The 21,125-nt window shown below is 39.6% G+C and overlaps 1 protein-coding gene across 3 annotated transcripts in view; it reads left to right on the top strand.

The window, feature by feature from the left end:
- The window catches only part of LOC121280881 (arrestin domain-containing protein 1-like), a 67,541-nt gene extending 47,500 nt beyond the window's left edge, over positions 1–20,041 (top strand). For 2 of the 3 annotated variants that reach the window (XM_041193216.1, XM_041193217.1), the window contains 6 exons: positions 3,348–3,398; positions 5,761–5,915; positions 6,837–7,019; positions 12,148–12,324; positions 13,961–14,366; positions 14,645–20,041. In XM_041193216.1, the coding sequence (XP_041049150.1) occupies positions 3,348–3,398; positions 5,761–5,915; positions 6,837–7,019; positions 12,148–12,324; positions 13,961–14,366; positions 14,645–14,709 (1,037 nt within the window). In that variant the 3' untranslated portion in view covers positions 14,710–20,041. The remainder of the gene's footprint in view (positions 1–3,347; positions 3,399–5,760; positions 5,916–6,836; positions 7,020–12,147; positions 12,325–13,960; positions 14,367–14,644) is intronic. The other variant, XM_041193218.1, reaches the window with a different exon arrangement.
- Positions 20,042–21,125: the final 1,084 nt, after the last annotated feature.

Here is a 21,125-nt window from a genome sequence, read left to right as displayed (position 1 = left end):
GCTCAGTGTGGGAAAAATGTTGCCAGATGAGTTACTAACTTTGTTAGCTGTAATAGTTTGTCATTACAAGATCATGGAAATCTCCTTCTGAAGAAGGCTTTAATGCTACCAATTAAAGACTTGCTAACTGTGCACAACCAGTCTGTGTGCGCTGACAAAATAATTTTTCTGTTCTTTTAGTTTGTATTTTTTTTCAGTCCAAGAGGGTAAGCATCCTGGTTTAGGCTTACTGCTCATGCAGGCTATTGACTGAGGTTACAAAGGCAAGTATAGTGCAGCTTAACACTAGTTAACCTTTCTGTGTATCCTAACCAAGAGTGGAAGCATGCTATTAGAGGGTTAGAACCATGCCCCACCTAGTACATTATGCAGTTGCTTTCAGCTGCTGTTAGATAGCAAGCAAAGAAATAAGTAGTTAATGTTGAATTTGCATCCAATTCTTTTTATCCTGTGGCATGTTAATTCACCCTTTAACGTTTTAGAGCTTTTATCAGCTAATTTCAAGGCTGTTGCTTTATGCAAAGTATTAAATGTGTATTTTTTGTATGTTATCTCAAGAAACTTTCATCAGTTTATTTTAAGCCGTTGATGTATGATAAATTTGGAACAAATCTACTGAAGGTTTTAATGAGCATCTTAGAAGAAGAAAGAGCTAGAGATTTAGGGAGGGAATTCCAGAGCTTAGGACCTAGGAAGCTGAATGTACAACTGCCAACAGTGGGATGAAGAAAAATAGGGATGCACAAGAGGTCAGATTCAGTGGAATGTAATGTTGTCAACCTGGAAGAGATGATTGAGATGAGGAGGGGTGAGGCCATAAAAGCTATGGATGCCACGATGAGAATTTTAAATTTGAGGCATACTGGTCTAGGACCAGTGTATATCAGTGATGACAAGTGTGATGAGTGAAAGTGGAACTTGGTGTGAGTATTGGATGAGCTGAAGTTTTGAGGGTGGAACATGGGAGGCTAGTCAGGGGAGCACTGGAATAATAGTGTAGAAGAAAGAGAAAAAAGAAGCTTGCATTTATAGAGCGTTTTTCACAGCCACTGGAAAGCTCAAAGCATTTTAGAGACAATGAAGTACTTTGGGAGTTTACTCCATTGTTATAATGCAGGAAACTCAGCAGCCAACTTGCACACAGCAAGGCCTCACAAACAGCAATGTGATAACAACTAGATACTTTGCTGCTTTGTGACATTGATGGATAAATATTGGTCAGGACATCAGTGATAATTCCCCTGTTCTTCGAAAGAATGCCATGGAATCTTTCACGTTTACCTGAGAGGATAGATAGGGCCTCAATTTAATGTCTCATCTGAAAGGGAGCATCTCCGAGTGCAGCATTACCTCAGTATTGCACTGGAATATCAGCCTTGATTTTGGTGTTCTGGCCCTGGTCCATTATGGAACCTTGTGACTTGGAGGCAAGAGTGCTACTAACTGAGCCACAGCTGACAAAAGTAGAGGTAACAGAAACATAGATGAGGGTTTTAGCAGCTGTACTGAGGCAGGGGTACAGGCAGATATTATGGAGGCAAAAGTTGGCATCCTTGGAAATGGAGAGTATATGGGTTCAGAAGCTCAGCACTGAGTCAGATCAGAGGCCAAGGTTCAGTCAGTTCAGTCAGTCCAGCCTGAAACAATGGCCAGGGAGGTAGATAAGTCAGTGGTTAGGGAATGGAGTTTGTGGCAGGAACTGAAGGCGGTGGCTTTATTTTTCCTAATATTTAATTGCAGGAAATGGTAGAACTATTTGTGTATACTTTTACAGGAACCTATACAGCTGTGGTCAGAAGTAAAGTGTAGTAATGCTAAGTGATAATTCCCACATATGCTTCATGAAAATAAACATGTCAGCTCATGAATGTTAAGCGTTTGGGGAATATTGCTGATATTCTAACAATTTAAAAACTGCAGGTATGAGGGGAATTGCATACTGCCTCAGCAATGAACAGTAGATTTTTGAGGAAACATTATAGACATGACAATTTATCAAAACTGTACCTCAAGATTTTATTCGCTAATGGAGGTTGGATTGCATAATATTACAATACAGATTACTTGGCCTAATGGAGATGGAACACTTCAATGTAAAGGTTGTCATTCTTCTGTATTTTACATTGCTAAACAGCCCCTTTCATCTGGAACTGACTTAAGTAATGGGGTGCAAGTGACTATATTTCTTCTAAGTGAACAGGAACTGACCTGGTTATCACAAATGCAGCAACCAAAACCTTCACATGCAAGGGACTTCACCAAAGTGAAGCGCACTTTGTGAAGTTACTGAAATGTGCACTGATAACTGAATAGTGATGCACTATCCCTCTTCTTCCATCTCGACCAGTCTGTACTTTCTGACATGGTTGATCACACCGACCTCTTCCAATGTCTCTCTTTTGTGGTCCAGCTGGTGGGTGGCACTGCCCTTGTCTGATTCCATTCTCATCCATTTAGTTATTACCAGAAAATCTCCTGCAATGGCTTCTCTTTTTCCTCCTGCACTGTTACTTTTTAATGCTGCTGACTCGCTCACTTCACAACCCAAAGATCTTTCCTGGGCCCCTTGGTGACATCACCTGAAAACACGCAGTCAGGTTCCACATGTATCCTGACAACACTCAGCTTTACCTCACCACTGCCCCTCTCGATCCCTCCAATTTGACATGTTACTTGCCTGACACCCCAAATGGGGTGAGAAAGAATGTCCTCCAATTAAATAAGGTTATTGCTTTCAGTCTCCGTCATGAATTGCCTTCCCTATCCACTGACTCCATGCTCTTCCCTGGCCACAGTCTAAGGCAGAACCAGATGATTTGCAATCTCAGCATCCTGAACTGAAATTTCAACCCCACATCCTCTCCATCACAAAGACTGTCTGCATTCACCTATGTAATATCACTGGCCTTCGTCCTGCCTCAGCCCATCTGCTCCTGAAACCCTCATTCACGCTTTGGTTATCTTCAAACTTGACTATTATAATGCTCTCCTGGTTGGCCCTCCCACCTTCACTCTCTTTCGATTTCAACTTATCCAAGACTCTGCAACCTGTATCTCAACTGGATCATGTCCTATTCTCCCATCACCCCTGCAACTCAGGGGCCTACATTGTCTCTCAGTTCGGCCACACCTTGATTTTAAATTTCTCATGCTTGCGTTCATCTCCTCCAACTCTTCGCCCCTCCCTTTCTCTGTAACCTCCAGATATGCCAGCCACCAAAATCCTTCCAACTCTTGCAATTCTGGACTGTTGTACATCCCCAATTTCCATCGTCCCACATGATTTTAATAACTTGATGACTTTGATTCATAAAATAATTTTAAAATCTTTTCCCCTGTCTCTACAGGATCCCTGATAGCTGGAGAGTATACTTATCCCTTTCAGTTTCTTCTTCCCGGTAAGCATACTTTTATGTATTCCAGGAGGTTTTAATATTACTTTTACAATTAAATTACGATATGGTGTAAAACCTTTTATCATTAGAGATGCCAAATGGGGAGGCCATGTGGCCCCTCATGCCTATACACGTGCTGCCTTGTATTAGACTGTGTTGGAGCTGTTATCCATGTTCCATTCCCCTATTCTTAACACGTTTTATTTAATATTTCTATTCCTCTTCAATTCCTTTTTTATAGCTATGATTTTATGTGCTTGGTAAATAAGTTTGTGACATTTATTTTAATATACAGGCAATATTTTAATTTCCATCCATTTTCAAAATATTTGACCGTGGTTGTTGAGTGCCTACTGTCTGGATCTCCTTTAGCTGTGCATCCTTTTTTAAAAATAATTTCTTATTCATTGGCGGAATGTGGGTGCTGCTGCTGGCTAGGCCAGCATTTATTGCCCATTTCTAATTGCCCTTGAGAAGGTGGCGGCAAGCTTGTCTGTGGCTGTGCAAGTTTATTTACATACTGAAAATTCTGCTTTGAAGTAGGACTATCCTGGGTAGAGTTCATTTACTAACTTCCTTTGACTTTCTAAAATTTGTTCTGGAATGTGACAAATTTATGCTACAAAGTGAACAAACCTATCTCGTTTACTCAAGTTCTTTATTCCCTTGTTATGCATTAATTCTATTTTTTTAAGTTATCCATGAGATGTATGCATTGTTGGCAATGCTGGGCCAGCTTTTATTGCCCATCCCCAATAGTGTCACTGCACAAGACTTAAATTAACCTGACAAGGTGCAAACTATTTGTTTTTATGACACCTTTAAGTGCCATTCTTCAGTCTTTCAAATTACATGTATATGCACTAAAGTCAAATCGACATTGGAGTACTTGAATAATCCTTTTTGGAAAATCCCTTTGAGCTGATTTTTTTTGGTTGTTGTAACTACATATAGAACACAGAACAAAAACAAAGAAAAGTACAGCACAGGAACAGGCCCATCGGGGGGTATATAAAATATTTTTTAACATTCCCTTGTAATTTCTCACAATTTCCCCATCTTCCTAAACTGACACTAGGTAAAATTGGCAGTCAGTAGTGCCACCATTCACTAGTAGCTAATGCAGAAGAAACTGTTGATAATTCCTGCTGAAACTATTGCATTGCTGCACTTTTAGCATTTTGTCAAATAATTGAAACATTAATTAACAAATACTTTTTATATGTAGATATGATGCAACGTAAACAAATCTTAAAAATTCTAATTGTTTTTCACTTGTTACTGATACAACTGCTTTAAGCCAGAAAAGACAAGTGCTTATTGCAACAATTCTGCTGTATCCACCATACTAAAGCTTTAAAAAAATTGCTGTGCAGTATATAATGTGTATTCGTAAGTTATTGCCATTTTTAGTTCAGCAAGCCACTGGCGGCTGAGGGAAGGTAGTTGATAATTTGCCTTCAGGCCTCCCCAAATGTGCTGTAAATCCAGCCACCAGCAAGTAATTCATTTTGTTCCAGTGTATTTCTTTGTTCAGTCTTTTTTTTTCAATCTGTATCTTCCACAATTCCTCTGCAGAAATTAAAAAGCTCTAGTTTGTGTTACTAATCTAGAGCAGTGGTTATCATCATCACAAAAAACATCCTTACAAATGGTGACATATCCCACCCACCTCATCTGAACTTTCAAAAGGTGGTGCTAGCTAGGCAAAAGAAAGCAGTGCCATTATTTTCAAAAAAAATTTGCAATACAGAATTGTTGAAATTCTACTTGTGATTCAAGGTAATACCCAGCCCCAGATACAAATAAGATGACCTCGTGAATCACAGTTTGAAATCCTTTCATCTCGAGGAGACAAATAAAAATAGCTGGGAGGAAAATGTGTTATACATGTGTTCTGATCTTTATGCTCTTCAGGATTTCTGTACCAAAGATAGTATGAGATATGAGGCAAAGTCAAGTATATGGAGTTGGTTTACAATCAGCCATGAACTCGTTGATTGGTGGAACAGGTTTGAGGGACAAAATGGCCTCCTCCTATTCCTATGTGTTGTGCTTTGTTCCATATCCAAGAGGTCAGGTATGTCACCTGTTCCTTGGCTTTCAGTAGATTTCCTCCAGAATTATTTAATAGAAGCTATGGCAGAGCTGCTCCACCCTCCTTCGAGTGAACACAAATACCTGATCGAGAAAGAAAGCAGCACTTTGGGAAATTCCTGGGGGAGGAATTAAATTTTGGTGTTCAAGTGTGTCAGTGAGCACATCAGTGTTTAAAAGCACTTCTGGACTTTTGTATTGTAATTACTTTAAAAGGAATGCAATATGTGAGATCATTTAACTTGCATAACATTTTTATCTTTCAAAGCAACTGCTCCTACTTCATTTGAAGGTCTCTTTGGGAAGATAAGCTATCGCGTCAAAGCTACAGTAGAAACTGCACGATTCTCAAAAGACTATAAAGCTGAGAAGGTGTTTTACATTCTTAATCTCCTGAACCTGAATGAAATCAGTGACATTGAGGTAAATTGATTGACTTGACATAGATTGCAACATTATCAATGGCATTTATTGCATACTATTTTCTATAATATATGTTGGCATGAGGAAAAACTTCTTTACATAGTGAGTGGTTAGGATCTGGAATGCACTGCCTGAATGTAGTGGAGGCAGATTCAATCGAGACTTTCAAAAGGGAATTGGATAAGCACCTGAAGAGAGAAATGTTATAGGACTATGGGGAAAGGGAAACTCTAGCTGAGATCCAGCAAGGATATGATGGAACAAATGTCATCATCCTACAATATATCCATATTACTTTTATAACTGATTATTTTGCACAGTGCTGGTTTTCAATTAGAGCAAAGTCTGTACATATGATAATCAAATGTAAGTTATTTTAAAATGAACTATTGGAGTAAATTGGCAAAATTATGCATTTAATATTAAAAGGAAGCAGTCTATTTGATAACCATACTGGAACTCAGTTCTGATTTTTTAAAAAGCTCATCGATCTTAAGCATTAAGTCTGTTTCTGTCTCCACAGCTGTTGTCAGACCTGCTGTGTATTTCCAGCATTTTCCATTTTTATTCTGTTAATGCTGCTCTGAGTGTAGCTACATAACATGCTTTAGTTTTAAGTTGGAGCTAGTTTCTCTAAGAGTCTTTTCACCTGGAAGCAGTTAGAGAGCAGATGATTAAAGAAGTTTTCAGAATAGATCTAGGGTAAGATTGTGAAATGACCCGCTACCATAGTTCTCTACTTGATATCCAATGCATTTTCTACCTTGGTTTGATTCAACAGAAGGCATGTGAACACATGGCATGTGAACACATGGCTCATAAAATGAAGTCAAGTGACCCCTCGGCAGTGGAATGCTTTCCAGTTGATTTTAAGAATACACTTTTCAAAATACTAACTTTTGGACTTCATTTTCTTCTCAGCAACCAAATGTAATATCTATGTCCAAGAAGTTTAGCTACATGCTTGTCAAAAGTGGAGTTGTGGCTTTAACAGTGAGCACTGATCTTAAGGGATACACTTCAGGGCAGATCATACAGCTTACGACAGCCATCCGAAACCAGTCTGGGAAGGATATTGGTACTGTTATTGCCAGTCTCATTCAGGTAATCTATAGATCTTTACAAGCTTCTACAATCTTGAATTTTCAGTCACTATGCTGAGGTGACAGTGCTTAAAGTAATCAACCACTTCATGCCTTTATGATTGTCAAAATTATTAGTGAAAACCAGCTCTCTGTACAAAAAGCATCAGAGTAGCATTAACATCTAAAATTTAATGTTCCTGAAACTACACTTAATATGACCCATGACCGTAATTTTATTTTGTACAACGGGTGTCTTGTTTCTCATTTAAATTCTGAAAAATTAGCAGCAGGAGCTGTCAGCAATAAAAATCAATTATTTTACGTAGCAAGCAGGAATTTGGCTGAATTAATAGATTGCCTAGTTTAAATTTCGTTTACTTCGATTTATCGAAAGCTTGAAGTAAAAACTTAAACACATTCTAAAGTCCAATAGCTAATGGCTGGAAATTGCCTTTGTACTAATTTCTTTGTAAGGGAACTGCTATGATTCATTGCAAAGCATGATGTCAAAAAATTACAGCAATTATTGTTAGAATGCTGAAGTCAGTAAGTATTATTAGGTTTAGAGGAAGCCTTAAAGGTCTTTCAAGGGAAGATACACCAGCTAAATGGCTAATTTCCAGCTCTGCTTCAATAGTAATTGTTTTGCTCTTTGTGTTCATTTATTATTGTTCAATATGTATATGTTCATAACTTGGCACTTAGGCAGGAATTTCGAGACTACCCCCACTTACCTCGATGGACCAAACTTGAAACAAAGTATTCGGTGAAAAATAGGCAATATGTAGCATTTTCTGCTTAGATGTGCTGAGATTTGTGCAGTGGGACAGGCTCCCCAAGCCTGAAAGAATACTTCCCAGTATTCACTAAGGCTGGCTTCCAGGAATCCCTGGTTAAAATTGGGTCTTCCTGGTTGCTTGCCTTAGTCACAGCAATTTTGCATTGACCAGCTGTGTGAGATCTATATATTTGGAAATACTGATGCCTACAGGTAATAGCCCTACTTGATATTCTTTTGGTTATTGCTGTCTCTGAGAAAACTCTTTTTCCCCCAAGTTTTCTTTATCTTAATTACCTTACAAAATCTGTTCTAGAATTAATTTGTGGGAAACAGGAATATAGAATAGTGCAGGCTTTGTCTCCTTTTTAATCTGCTATTAATAATAAAATGTTCAGATCAATATAACGATTTTAATGGAAAAATGACAGCTAATGTTACAAACAGCATACATGAAGAGATTTATAATCAGCTCCTTTAACCTCATTTGCTTTATATGAGTATGCAACATTGTTCACTTGATCAAAATACACCCCATGCTCTCAACAATAATAATTAAGTTTAACTCCTTTTCTGTTGGTCCTGTTCTGAAGTCTGCCTAACAACATGTCTGGGTGAGGGGCCTGTTAAAGATTAAAGGAAGGCCAGATTGTGTTGCTGGGAAGAAGGTGCAAGTTGTTCACACTGGGGGAACAATGGCAGCAGCATCTGTTTACAGTGGTTAGACTGTTAGTCTCCAAAGTCCCAGGAAGACGTTAAGAATGTCAGGCTGTAAAGTTATGCAAGAGGAGGACTCTGGGGGACATAATCAGCAGCAGCATCTAAGGGAGAGTGTGAGAGAAGAACCCTGGGACAGGCAGTCAGCAACACCTATAGGAGAGAGTGCGAGAGGAGGACCCTGGGACAGACAGCAGCACCTGGAGAATCTAGTCTACCTAGAGGGTCTAGCATCTAATGTATACTCAAGTAGGAGTAAGGGTAAAATAAAAGCAAGGACCCATATTCTATTTAGTTAAGATGTGTTTGGGGAGTCTCAGTCCCCTTATTTGCACATCCTGTGCCATATTGGAAATCCGAAACACTCCTGGCAGTCTGGATGACCATATATGCCACCGAGGTGTGACTGTAGGAGCCTCCAACTATAGTAACTCGAGCTCTGGGCTTTGGAGCTTGAGTGGCAGCTGGGGGCACCACGGTGCATTCACAAGGCTGAGAGGTTTGTGGCTAGCACGTTTCAGGATGTGGTCACCCTGCAGCTGAAGGAAATGCAAGCAGAGAGGGAGTGGGTGACCGCCAGACAGAAGAAGGGGACCAGGCAGGTAATGAAGGAATCCCCCAAGTGCATCTCGCTCACAAAACATTTTTCGGCCTTGGAAAATGGTGAGAGTGACGGTTCCTCTGTTCCAGAGCCAAGGCCATGGCACTGTGGATGGCCCAGCTGCTCAAGGGGGTGGTGGTAGGGGATTCATTCGTGAGGGGAGTAGACAGATGCTTCTGTGGCTGCAGACGTAACTCCAGGATGATATGTTGCCTCCCGGCTGCAGGGTCAAGGACGTCATGAAACGGCTGCAAGGCATTCTGAAGGGGGAGGTAAACGGCTAGAGGTCGTGTTCCATGTTGGGACCAATGGCATAGGAAGAAGGAGAAATAAGGACCTGCAAGCAGACTTTAGGGAGTTAGGTAGGAAATTGAAAAGCAGGACTTCAAAGGTAGGAATCTCCGGATTACACCTGGTGCCAAGCAGTAGTAAGCATAAGAACAGAAGGATAGAACCGATGAATGCGTGACTGGAGAGAGTGTGCAGGAGGAAGGGCTTTAGATTCCTGGGGTATTGGGACCGTTTCTGGGGTAGGTGGGACCAATACAAGTTGGACAGAATGGGACCAACATCCTTGCGGGGAGGTTTGCGAATGCTGTGGGGGCAGATTTAAACTAAATTGGCAGGGTGTGGGATCCTGAAAAGTAGTTCCGGGGCTTTTTTAAATGTGTAAAGAGCAAGAGAATAACTAGGGAAAGAGTAGGGCCAGTTAGGAACCATAGAGATAATTTGTGTGTGGACCCAGAAGACATGGGTACAGTCCCCAATGAATACTTTGCGTCGGTCTTCACAATGGAAAAGGACGACACAAGTATAGACATCAGGGTGGAGGACTGTGAAATATTAGAGGAAATTAACAGAGTGAGAGGAGGTGTGAGCAAGTTTGGTGGCCTTAAAAGTGGATAAATCCATAGGCCTGGATGAGATGTATCCCAGGCTGTTGAGGGAGGCAGGGGAAGAGATATCAGGGGCCCTGGCAGTAGTTTTCAAATCCTCTCTGGCCATTGGTGAGGTGCCAAGTGCTCTGAAGAACTGCTAATGCCCTCCCATTATTAAAAAAGGGAGGAAGGGATAGACCTGGAAATTTTAGACCAGTCAGTCTAACCTCAATGGTGGGAGAGTTACTAGAAAGAATTCTGAGGGATAGAATGTATCTGCACTTGGATTAATCAGGGAAAGTCAGCATGGATTTGTTAAGGGAAGATCGTGTTTGATAAATTTGATCGAGTTTTTTGAAGAGGTAACCAGGAGTGTTGATAAGGGTAATGCATTTGATGTGGCCGACATGGACTTCAGCAATGCTTTTGATAAGGTCGCTCATGGCAGACTGGTCAAGAAAGTAAGAGTCTGTGGAATCCGAGGCAAAGTGGTACGTTGGATCCAAAATTGGCTGAGAAGCAGAGAGTGATGGTAGAGGGATGTTTCTGTGACTGGAAGTCTGTTTCCAGTGGGGTTCCTTGGCTCGGTGCTGGGGTCCTTACTGTTGGTGGTGTACATAAACGATTTGGATTTAAATATAGTGGGTATGATCAAGATGTTCACAGATGGCATGCTAATTGGTCGGGTGGTAATTAGTGAGGAGGATAGCCATAAACTGCAGAAGGATATCAATGGATTGGTCAGGTGAGCAGAGCAGTGGCAAATGGAATTCAACTTCGGAAAGCGTGAGGTGATGCACTTGGGGAGGGCTAACAAGGCAAGGGATTACACTAGAATGAAGAGAACCTGGAAAGTACTGAAGATCAGAGGGACTTTGGGTGTGCGTATCCACAGATCCTTGAAGGTAGCAGGGCGGGAGGATAAGGTGGTTAAGAAGGCATATGGGATACTTGCCTTTATTAGCCGAGGCATAGAATACAAGAGCAGGGGTTATGCTGGAACTGTATAAAACGCTGGTTAGGCCACAACTGGCGTACTTTGTGCATTTCTGGTCACCATATTATAGGAAGGATGTGATTACACTGGAGAGGGTGCAGAGGAGATTTACCAGGATGCTGCCTGGCCTCAAGGGTCTGAGCTATGAGGAAAGATTGGAAAAGCTGGGATTGTTTTCCTTGGAGCAGCGAAGGTTGAGAGGGGACCAGGTAGAGGTGTATAAGATTGAGGGGCATGTAAGAGGTAGAAGGCTAAGAGGAGAAATTTTTTCACCCAGAGAGTGGTGGGAGTCTGGAACTCTCTGCCTGAAAGGGTGGTCGAGTCAGAAACTCTTGTAACGTTTAAGAATTTAGTTATTCATTTGTGTTGCCATAGCCTCCTGGGCTATGGGCCAAGCACTGGAAAATGGGATTAGTGTAGTCAGATCTTTGTTGACCGGCACAGGTGCGATGGGCCGAATGGTGGCCTCCTGTGCTGTAAACGCCTGAGTCTATAAGAATTCCAAGATAGAATAGGGGTCTAAAGAATAGCTAATCTGCATTTTTACCTGGATACAAGGTCCCCGTCATTCACGTTGCCATGGAGAATGGCTTCGAGAGGGGAAAGGTTCAGACACAGTTTGCCAGGATCCAGGAGAGAGGAAGCAGCTAGAGTCTGAAAGTCTCTTTGGTTCACCTCACAGAAATGTGGGTGGGAACTTGTGCTTAGATTGAAAGGACCAAATTTGAGGATTTGGAATGAGGCTGGAAGATTTGCCTAGCTTGCTGTCAAAGGAAAATTGCTAGGAAAACTCCTCACTGTAAAAGAATGTTCTGAGGTTAAAGGTTACGAGGCTGGGAAAGCAAAGAAACAGAAGTAAACCCTTGGGAGTTCAGCATCACTTTGGACTGGGAAGATCAAATTACTTCAGGGACAGTGTAAAATATATCTGTGAAACAGGTTTTTCAGTTGTTAAAAGTAAATGGGGAAAGTTCTGTTCTATGGTTTGAAAGTCAAAGCTGCCAACAACAATAGTGTTTAGTGAATAGTGCTTTTAATCTGGTTGTTATGGTAAAACACTTAAAATATGAAACCTTGTTGTGTCATCCTTTAAGCTATCAACTGGAAGTTCAAATTTTGTTTTAATGTTATTGGCCGCCAAGAGGTTCATAACATTTTTTTGACATTTTATTACAGAAAGTTACGTATAAATCAAAGCGATTAATCTATGACTTGCGGACAATTGCGGAGGTTGAAGGATCAGGAGTAAAATCTTGGAAACAAGCTGAGTGGAAGGAGCAGATCATCGTGCCAGCCTTACCTCAGTCATCTCTACATGGTTGCAATTTAATACAAATAGACTATTTCATTCAGGTGAGGATGATAATTAAGTATCTTTAACTCAAAAAAAGTCAATAGGAAAGAAGTATTTGCCTACTCAACCCCTTCTTTTCCTCGTTGTCCCAAACAAACTACAATAATCTTTAAGCATCTGATAGTTGCTAGCCTTTGCAATATGCTGAAATACATAATATTTGACATATAAGGGATAGTGCTTTGACACTCAACAGGAACTGACATTTAAATGGCACCTTTAGCATCCCATGGGCTTCACTGGAACATAATCAGACAAAAATTGACACCGAGCCAGAGGAGCACATAATTAGATGCTTGGTGAAAAAGGGAGGCCTTAAGGAGTATCTTAAAGGAGAGAAAGGTAAAGAGGCTATGAGGTCTGGGGAGGAAACTAGAGCTTAGAGTCTAGACAGCTGAAGACAAGGCCACCAAAAGTAGGATGAAGGAGTTGAGGGCTGCAAAAGAAACCAGAGTTGGAAGACCACTGAGGTTTTGTAGGGCAGGAGGAGATGGCAGAGATAGTGAGGGGCAAGGCCTTAGAAGGATTTGAACACTAAGGATAAGAACTTTAAAGTTATAGCTTTGGTGGACTGGGAACCAATGTAAGTCTTTTCCTCTAAATATTACTTTCTCCCCAATAATTCATCTCCCCTAATCATCATGCCTGGTTCTTATATAGAATTTACTCATCATGTGTGTTAACTGATTCTCCCCCAAACTGACAGTATTAATACCCTTTTCCTACCACCAGTCCCCTTCCTAATCCTCTTCTACTCAATTCAAACTACTCACCGCTCCTTCACAACTAGTCACTTACCTATTCCCCTGAACAAGCACTATTCAGTCTCCTAAATTGGTACAAGCTCAGTTCTTCTGCCCCCAACCAGCTTATCCTCTCACTTAATATAATTAGTGGCACAAAACATCCATTAAATTATAAAAGTCTCAGGAAATTCAGCAGTTTTACATTAGGTATGGTATAGTGAGGTTTGTGTACCTGTACATAAGGGTGTTCCTGGCTTGTCTAACCTTGTTGGTGGGATTAGTGAGGCGGCATTGTTTTAACATACCTCTCATAGTAAGGTTAAATCAACCTGGAATACCACCACATGCAAAGCCATGCATTCCATATTCACCTTTCTCGCTCTTCTTCTGGCATATACTCAGATACAGTTCTGCTGACATTGACAATCCTTTTTTATTGTGTTGAAGAGAGCATTTTTTCACATGTAAAGCACAAAAGTGACTTTTGGTATGCTGTTTGATCATGAAGAGGTGCCCACCTGAAAATGATCCAGCTGTCAACTGATGTCGACACATGCAGCCTTTCCAGCACAGGTCACTGGTTAGTGATCAAGAGTGAAAATGCGAGCTGCCATTTTTGTTTTACACCTTTCCTCACTAATCCTGGGCCTGAGTCTCATCTGCCCTGTCTGCTACACACAAACCAGGGAATAAATGTAGCGCTTTATTGTCAGTCACTTAGTTTTGTATCATGAAGCAGTAATTCATTTACTGGATCATTAGGAGAATTTGATCTCATCGTTTTATTTGTTTCTACGTTTAGAATTTTATTTTATACAAGATTGTTTCAGCATTTTAAAGATTGTGGAAAAACTGATGTAAAGCTAGACCATTCTTTGTGTTTTTGCAGGTTTATATCCGATCACCAGAGATTTTAGTCAGTTTACCGATTTATATTGGAAATATTGCAGTGAACAGTCCCCCACTGACTCCATCTAGGCAACCCCAACCTACTCAAACCACAGTGATCCCCACAGCTCCCCCAGCTGAAGATATTGGGGCTACTGGTTATCAGCCTATGGACAGTGTCATTCTTCCAACAAAAAGCCACTCTCAGCAGCAGACTTTATCACCTCATACTTTTAACTACGCACCTGGCTTTGAAAGCAATACGAGTGAGCAACTTCCTGGCCCCATGCTTTGTATTTCAACTGGTGCTACAGTCCCTTACTATGCAGATGGACCTGTTGTTGCAGATCTTAGTGAAAATCCTCTGATTTTACCTCCAGAATATAGCTCATGGGCTTATCCATATGGTAGGTTCTCTTTTTTTAAATAATTCTGAGAAATGTAGAGCTAGTTCAAATTTACTTGATGTTTTGTTTTGATTATTTTTAACTAAACTAGAAGCAATACCTTACTCGCAGATGCAATTCTGGTTACGGATTTCCTGCTTCAACTGTTGGCATTCTATTTTAAAGGTTTCTAACAATTGAGAAAAACAATTAATAAGCTTTCTCACTAAAATGCAAGCTAGCTGTTTGCAGATTTGAAGGATAATTTAATGCAATTACACTTTTTTGTCTTTTAACAGATCCTCCCCCAACATATGAAGAGAGTTGTAGCAGTGCTAACTCCAGCATGAGTGCAGGACAGTAATCTACAAACTTTCAAGAGATAGCACTGTTCATGTACAGAAATGCCTTTGTTACGTTTTACTGGGAAACAGCCAAACTTTACATATGCAGCACTGCAAATATGTTCTGAGATTGAAGAAGCTGAAATGTTATTGAAATGCATTATCAAGGACTACAGCTACTTCTGCAGCTTGGAATGGTCTGCATAGACTACCTATTTACTGCTCCCATGCTGGACTACATTAATTGTGTTCACTTTCCTTCTTGATCCTTAGTTTTGGGATAACGAACACTGATAGGTATAAATGTTAAATGCCTCCAGCTTTGTGTGTATAAATAATAAATGCTGTTATACTCTTCTTAAACAGCCCCACCCTATTGTGAATTGAGACTGTTTCTGTAATCGGCCTTGTTTCTGTGGAGCAAAGTGGAGGAAGCTTTATTTGGGAAGCTTTGGGCCTTAAGAACCAAGGTGCATTGACAGTGTTCCTTAATACTGATTGTTAAGGTAGAAAGGTCCTGTTATAGGTGGGCTTTGTGCATTAGAAAATCAATCCCAATTCTAATCGAGCTTGAGCCCTCTCGTTAGTACTTAATTTGTGTAGTAGTCACATGGATCACAGGCTATATGGCCAAGTTTCAGTATGATGACCTTTTTAAAGAACCAATACTTCCCAAAACAGGTTAGGGGTCCTATCACTTTGAAGTGTTATGTTGCACACTTTTCTATAATATGTTGTTTCACAAGAAAAAAGAGATGTTTATATATGCAGTATTTATAAATTTTAGTATGTTTTAGTAAAGTTGTGGCATGCTCTTTGAATAAGCACAGAAAAATGACAAGTTTGAAATCCTGCATGTTTATTTCATATTTACAACTTGAGCCTTATTGAAGTCAGATCAAAGCCGAACCACTCACTGGAACGATCACTTAACATAATGCAATTTTCTACTACTGTATTTGATAACATTCAGGATTAAAACTTTGTGCAAAGTTTAAAGAGGTGCTGAAAAACATTGTTTAACCTCCATAAGCACAGCTTTAGTATGGAAGGGTACTTGAATGGCAAACTGAAGGCTTCTGCAGCATGTGAACTCTTAGAGGTAGATGGTTTCTCTGGAATTAACAGCCTATGGTTTTAGATGCTGAAGAATTGGACAGTGCACATAGATCAGAATCCCAGTAACAAATCAAACTAATATTTCACAATATATTAAATTTGATTTTGCACATTAACTCTTAATGAAGGCAATTCCTATCCAAGCTCTTGATGAGCCCACGTGCTGCCAAGAGTACTTGCTACCGCTGCTTTTCTTAATGGAGGCAGAAGCTTCCATCTGTGCTCTGAATGACTTGTTTACAAAAGCATTAAGGTTTATGAAGGGAGTGAATGGGGCATAGGCACGGGAGAAATTTTGACTGACAGGCCTAGTAGAAATTATTGGCACTCTTTTATTTTTGGAGTGGATGGAAGTAGGGTGATGAGCTGGATCCAAAACCTATCTGTTTATTTGCCTAGCGCCATGTTGCCCTCTTGGTGAGCTTAGTTCAAGGTTTACAATATCACTAGGTTCTTTAAAAAAAAATGAAGCAAAATACATCAAGCCTGCGATTTGTATTAACATCTAAACAATTGGTGATGCTAGTGGTCAAGCTTGCCCTCATACTGCTGCTATTCATGTGTATTTGAATTTTATTCTGGAAACAGTTTGTTAGGACTGTTCGCTGAAGTGCAGTTTCATTTGGGTGGATAAAGAATGAAGCTGGAACAAAGCTTATTTTAACTTAAATATTATGAGATGTAATTTTAAATTGATTTGCTTACATTTGTAAAAAGAAAAATGAATGAAGGGAATTATATGGTAAGATTTTTTTATTTGAGGATTTTTTTTTTACTTTTTATCCCATAAGTTCCAACTCTCCTGACCTCGTTATTATGGGCTTTTGTTCCGTTGTGTGTATATATTCTCCTATCTATATTCATTTTTTTAAACTGAGTGCAATTAGACTAAATGCATGCTTGTTCAGTACATGGATCAGTTGGAAATTTTGCAATTTTGATGAATTCAATGGAAATAATTGAGATCTGTGGAACAATTTTTACCCAACTGATTCCTCATCCCCAAAGTTATTATGATATTTACTTAATGAAATCTTTAATGTAGCAACAAGCAATGCTTTCACATTTAGTGGAATGATCCAATGCTTTAACAGTGGGCCTTTTTCAATAATTCTTCATGGCTTGGGCAATATTTCAGAAGATGCATCTGACTGCTATTTTGTGAATTGCCTACCTTGTGTATTGCACTAATGTGGGCACTGCAACCTGATTAGAATGGGCATTATGGGAGTGAGCACATGGGTGGCCCAGTGCACCCTACCGTGGAGTAACTGGATGTAAATTTGTGGTCAGCATTTGAGCTTGCAAGTTGTTTAGATCAATAGCTGGCTAGTCTGTACCCCACAGGTCAGGAAAGCAAATTGGCTGTGGGGTGTGCAGCAAAGTCTTATGCACTTTCTACTATCTAGCTATCAAGCCATATTGGCTAATGATTGAATGCAGGTTAACTTGTCTGTACTTGACTAGGGATGGTGCGCACCATGAGAGACCCAAGAACAAATAAAGAGAGGATGATAAGGCCTCTGTATTGATACAAGTTGAATGGACTGGTGTCACTGGCCATTTAACAGAGGTAGTTGTTTTGTGCTATTTTAATTATTTTTTGCAATGGAGAAATGATCACCTGGTGGTTACTTTCTGCTCAGCTGATCTAATATAACTGCAAAACAGTAAGTCTAATTTTTTAATGCATATTTTATTTGCAAAACTCAGGACTTGTAGATCTTAAACTGTAGAAAGTGAAATATGCAGAATTCCACTTGCCCTGTTCTTGACTAGCTTAAGGAACTAAACTATTGTGTGTTTGCTGTGATGAGTAAACTGTTTCAGGCGTATATGTGAGTACATGGTTTGAAGGTTCCAGGGAAAAAAGGGTCACATTTAGTAAATGTAGCTGATCTAGAGTGAAGCATTTTTCATTTTAAATTGTAACAATTAATTTATCTCTAAAGACCAAGAGTGTTTAAATATGTCAAAGTGCTTAGACGTTTTGTAACTGTAACATCCCTCTAGTCTCTGTTTTGTCTCGAACCTTGAGAGAAAATGTGAACTGTTCTGCAGAATCATATTTTCTGAAATGCCTTCGAACTAATTATTTGTGCTCAACTTGATTTAAGAATATTGTCCAGGGTACATTGGGTAATAAAGAATACAGCAAAGAGAGAGAAATTGTAAGAATTCTGCAATGTGAAAGAGTAGATTTTCTTTAGCGTCAGACTTAAAAACTTGGCAGGACAGAGGCCTTATCACAAAACTGGATATCAGCTTATCACTCTTCTCCACCATTAAAATAGTCATGAGCAGTTTGTACCCAATTCGGGTGTTCCATCATGCAAAGCTATTACATTCTGGCATTGAAGAGGAAAATCTACCCTTGTGTAAATGCTGTTTCCCTCGATCGGTTTTCAGCTGCAGAATGGTGTGTGCATTAATCCCATTTCCTTCAGCTTTCCGGCTTCCTTGATGTTTTAAATTTAAAATAACATCCTGCTTTGAGTAGGAAGAAGTGAAGTAGCTCTGAGGATGATGCATTTCACAGCCAAAAAGTCAGAGGGTCTTTGCTTGTACAAAGTTTGTGATGCTAAAGAATAGTTGATATTTGCACCAGTCATTTAAAAGGGAGAAAATTGTATCCTATAACTCCAAACTGTTTTACTGCACTCCAGTATCTATCAGAGGGAATATTATTTAAAATTTTAACCAATTATCAGTATTGTGTGCCTTTTTGTATAACTTCGGACGCTAAAAGTTAATAAATCACCTTAACAGGAGCACTCCACTCATGCTCATTTTGTCTCATTAAGAGCTACAAATCCAGCGAGGATTCTAATAAATGTACATTTTGTCAAATACATATATTTAATTCTGTATGTTTGACATTGTTACAACTAGCGAAATAATTTCTGCTCTTCCCAGTATCTTCACTCCTGTTATGACATTAACTTTGAGGGCCCTTAATCATGAATTTTAAACTTGCTGAATTAAGTCTTATCAATTATTGTCTTATGCACTGGAGCAAATTATTGCCTTACAAACATAATGTTGTATGGTTCTACTTACTGGACTAACTATTTAAATCATGCAACTGTTTTACTTTGCTACTCTATTTAAAATCAGTGTGAATATCAATCAATTTTACAATATGTTCCTCACTGAAATTAACAGCTATTTACCTTTTCTGAATCAAGGGTTTGTACTGGATGTATGTTTTGAAATATATGCTCACTTTGAAAAGTGCATTTTCTTGGAAATAGAAAAAAGAGCAAATATTATGCCAAAAAATATTCACGCCCATCCATCGACAATACCAGTACTTCTGAGTAGAGGCTGCCCTCCTAAAATTACTTCTGTCAGTGTTGGTGTGAATCAATAAAATAATACCAAAAAATACCACATTTTTAAAACTGTTTAACATGCTATGGTTTGTATATAATAGCATTTCCTAAGTTCTACTGAATTTTGTGATTTGCTCTTTTACTTAAGAGCATCCTGTGAGTACTGAGGATTTTAGATTTCTAATACCAAATTTCATAGAAGACATCATTACTCTTGATATAAAAGAGCCTTAATGTCATCAGTTGTTCTGAAGTAAAAATACTGTTCTTGTATACTTTGCACAAGCAGTTTTTGGAAGGTACAGAGACCTGAATTGCAGTTGTCATTTAACATCTGTTTCAGATCACAACAGTAACAAGTCTTGAGCATCAGTGTGTCCCAATTATTTGTTTAATTGGATTTTTTTCCTACTCCCCCACCCCACAGCAACCAAATATTTCATTTTTCACGATCCATGAATCACTTTTTTGTGTGTACTAAGGGGCGGGGCAGCAACTGCAGAGGCTCAAAATGTTTTGAAAATCTGGTAATTAATTCCCTCAGTACTCTCAAGTGCTTAGCACTATTTCTTTTTGAAAATAAATATTGAGAATGAATCTTTCTGACTGTGGATTTTAAGTGTTTAGTTGTATTATTAGCTGTATAACAGTGATTTATGCTGTATTTAGAAGAAAAATGGCTTTAAACAGTACAGCTGCACACTTTTCGTTTGCGACCGTGTGTTTTCGTCTTTTTCATGTAGAAATTACTCTTTAAGTTTTTCATAGAATGCATTGTTTTTCTGAAATGTTTTTATACTGTTGATTTATTAATGCACCTTAGTGATTTAAAATTTCATGTAATTATTTGAAATCGAGTAGTCAAGCACCGTATTAATAAAGTTTTCTTTCAAAGAAATATTGCTGTGTGCTTGTGATATATTGCAGAGGGGCAGTTGTGTTGGTGCATGGGTGAAAACTCACACTGGAATGTGACGATGGACTCTCCTGTCTTTTCAGATGAGTTTTCAGCAAGTAAAAGAGAGTTTGTAGTCTAGGTTTCTGTCACCTTGTATAACATTCGGCCAAGTCTTAGTTTGCCCAATTGAGTGCAAACACTGCGTATGAAGTCAGTGTTGGAGGGATGGATGGAGGCACTGGCTTTGCACCGCACTCACCTGTCCTGAAAGCACATGACCCCTCTCAAATGTCGAATTGTTTGATGACAGCGACTTGCCCATTTGGGTCTGTCCAAGGTTGTTTTTTTACCCCATGTTTTGGGATCCAGCTTGGAATCCCTCAGGTTGGCTTTCAGATTGCCCTTATATCTAAGTTTGGGATGTTCTGTGGTGTGGGTTCCCATGCTTAGCTGGTATGTGGGAATCCTCTAGGTGAACTGCGTGACTAAACTAGTTGATCACCCCACTGTTCAGTACAGAAGTTTTGTTCTCTTGAGTGTATCCTTTCCAATAACACTACGTTGAATGATAAAAAATCAACCATAGCCTGTCAAAAGCAAACTCAGCATTTGGTAGGCTCACTGACAGACTTTGAAAAGAGCATGGAGTTTGTCTCAGAGCAAAGATCAATGTCCACCAGGCACTGGTTCTTATGTCACTTCTTTATGGATGCAAGACTTGGACAATCGACCAGCATCACGTAAAATGACCAGAAATATTTCATCTTTGCTGTTTGAGATCTATTTGCAATGTCAGGTGGCAGGATAAACTTCCCAACATACAGGTTTTTGCAAAGTGCTGCATACCTGGCATCAACAGTGTGTTCATTAGAGCTCAATTTCATTGGGTTGGTCTCGTGGTTCACATGGAGGATTCCCACATACCAGCTGAACATGGGAACCCACACCACAGAACATCCCAAACTTAGATATAAAGTCAACCTGAAAACCAACCACAGATTCCAAGCTGGATCCGAAAACGTGGGGGTGGTGGGGGGGGGCGGGGGGAAGAAAAACCTTGGACAGACCCAAATGGGCAAGTTGA

Source organism: Carcharodon carcharias, chromosome 8 (assembly GCF_017639515.1).
Source record: "Carcharodon carcharias isolate sCarCar2 chromosome 8, sCarCar2.pri, whole genome shotgun sequence".
In the NCBI taxonomy this organism is placed as follows: domain Eukaryota; kingdom Metazoa; phylum Chordata; class Chondrichthyes; order Lamniformes; family Lamnidae; genus Carcharodon; species Carcharodon carcharias.
The sequence above is the reverse complement of the archived record's forward strand: the minus strand, read 5'-3'. Positions and strand labels throughout refer to the sequence as shown.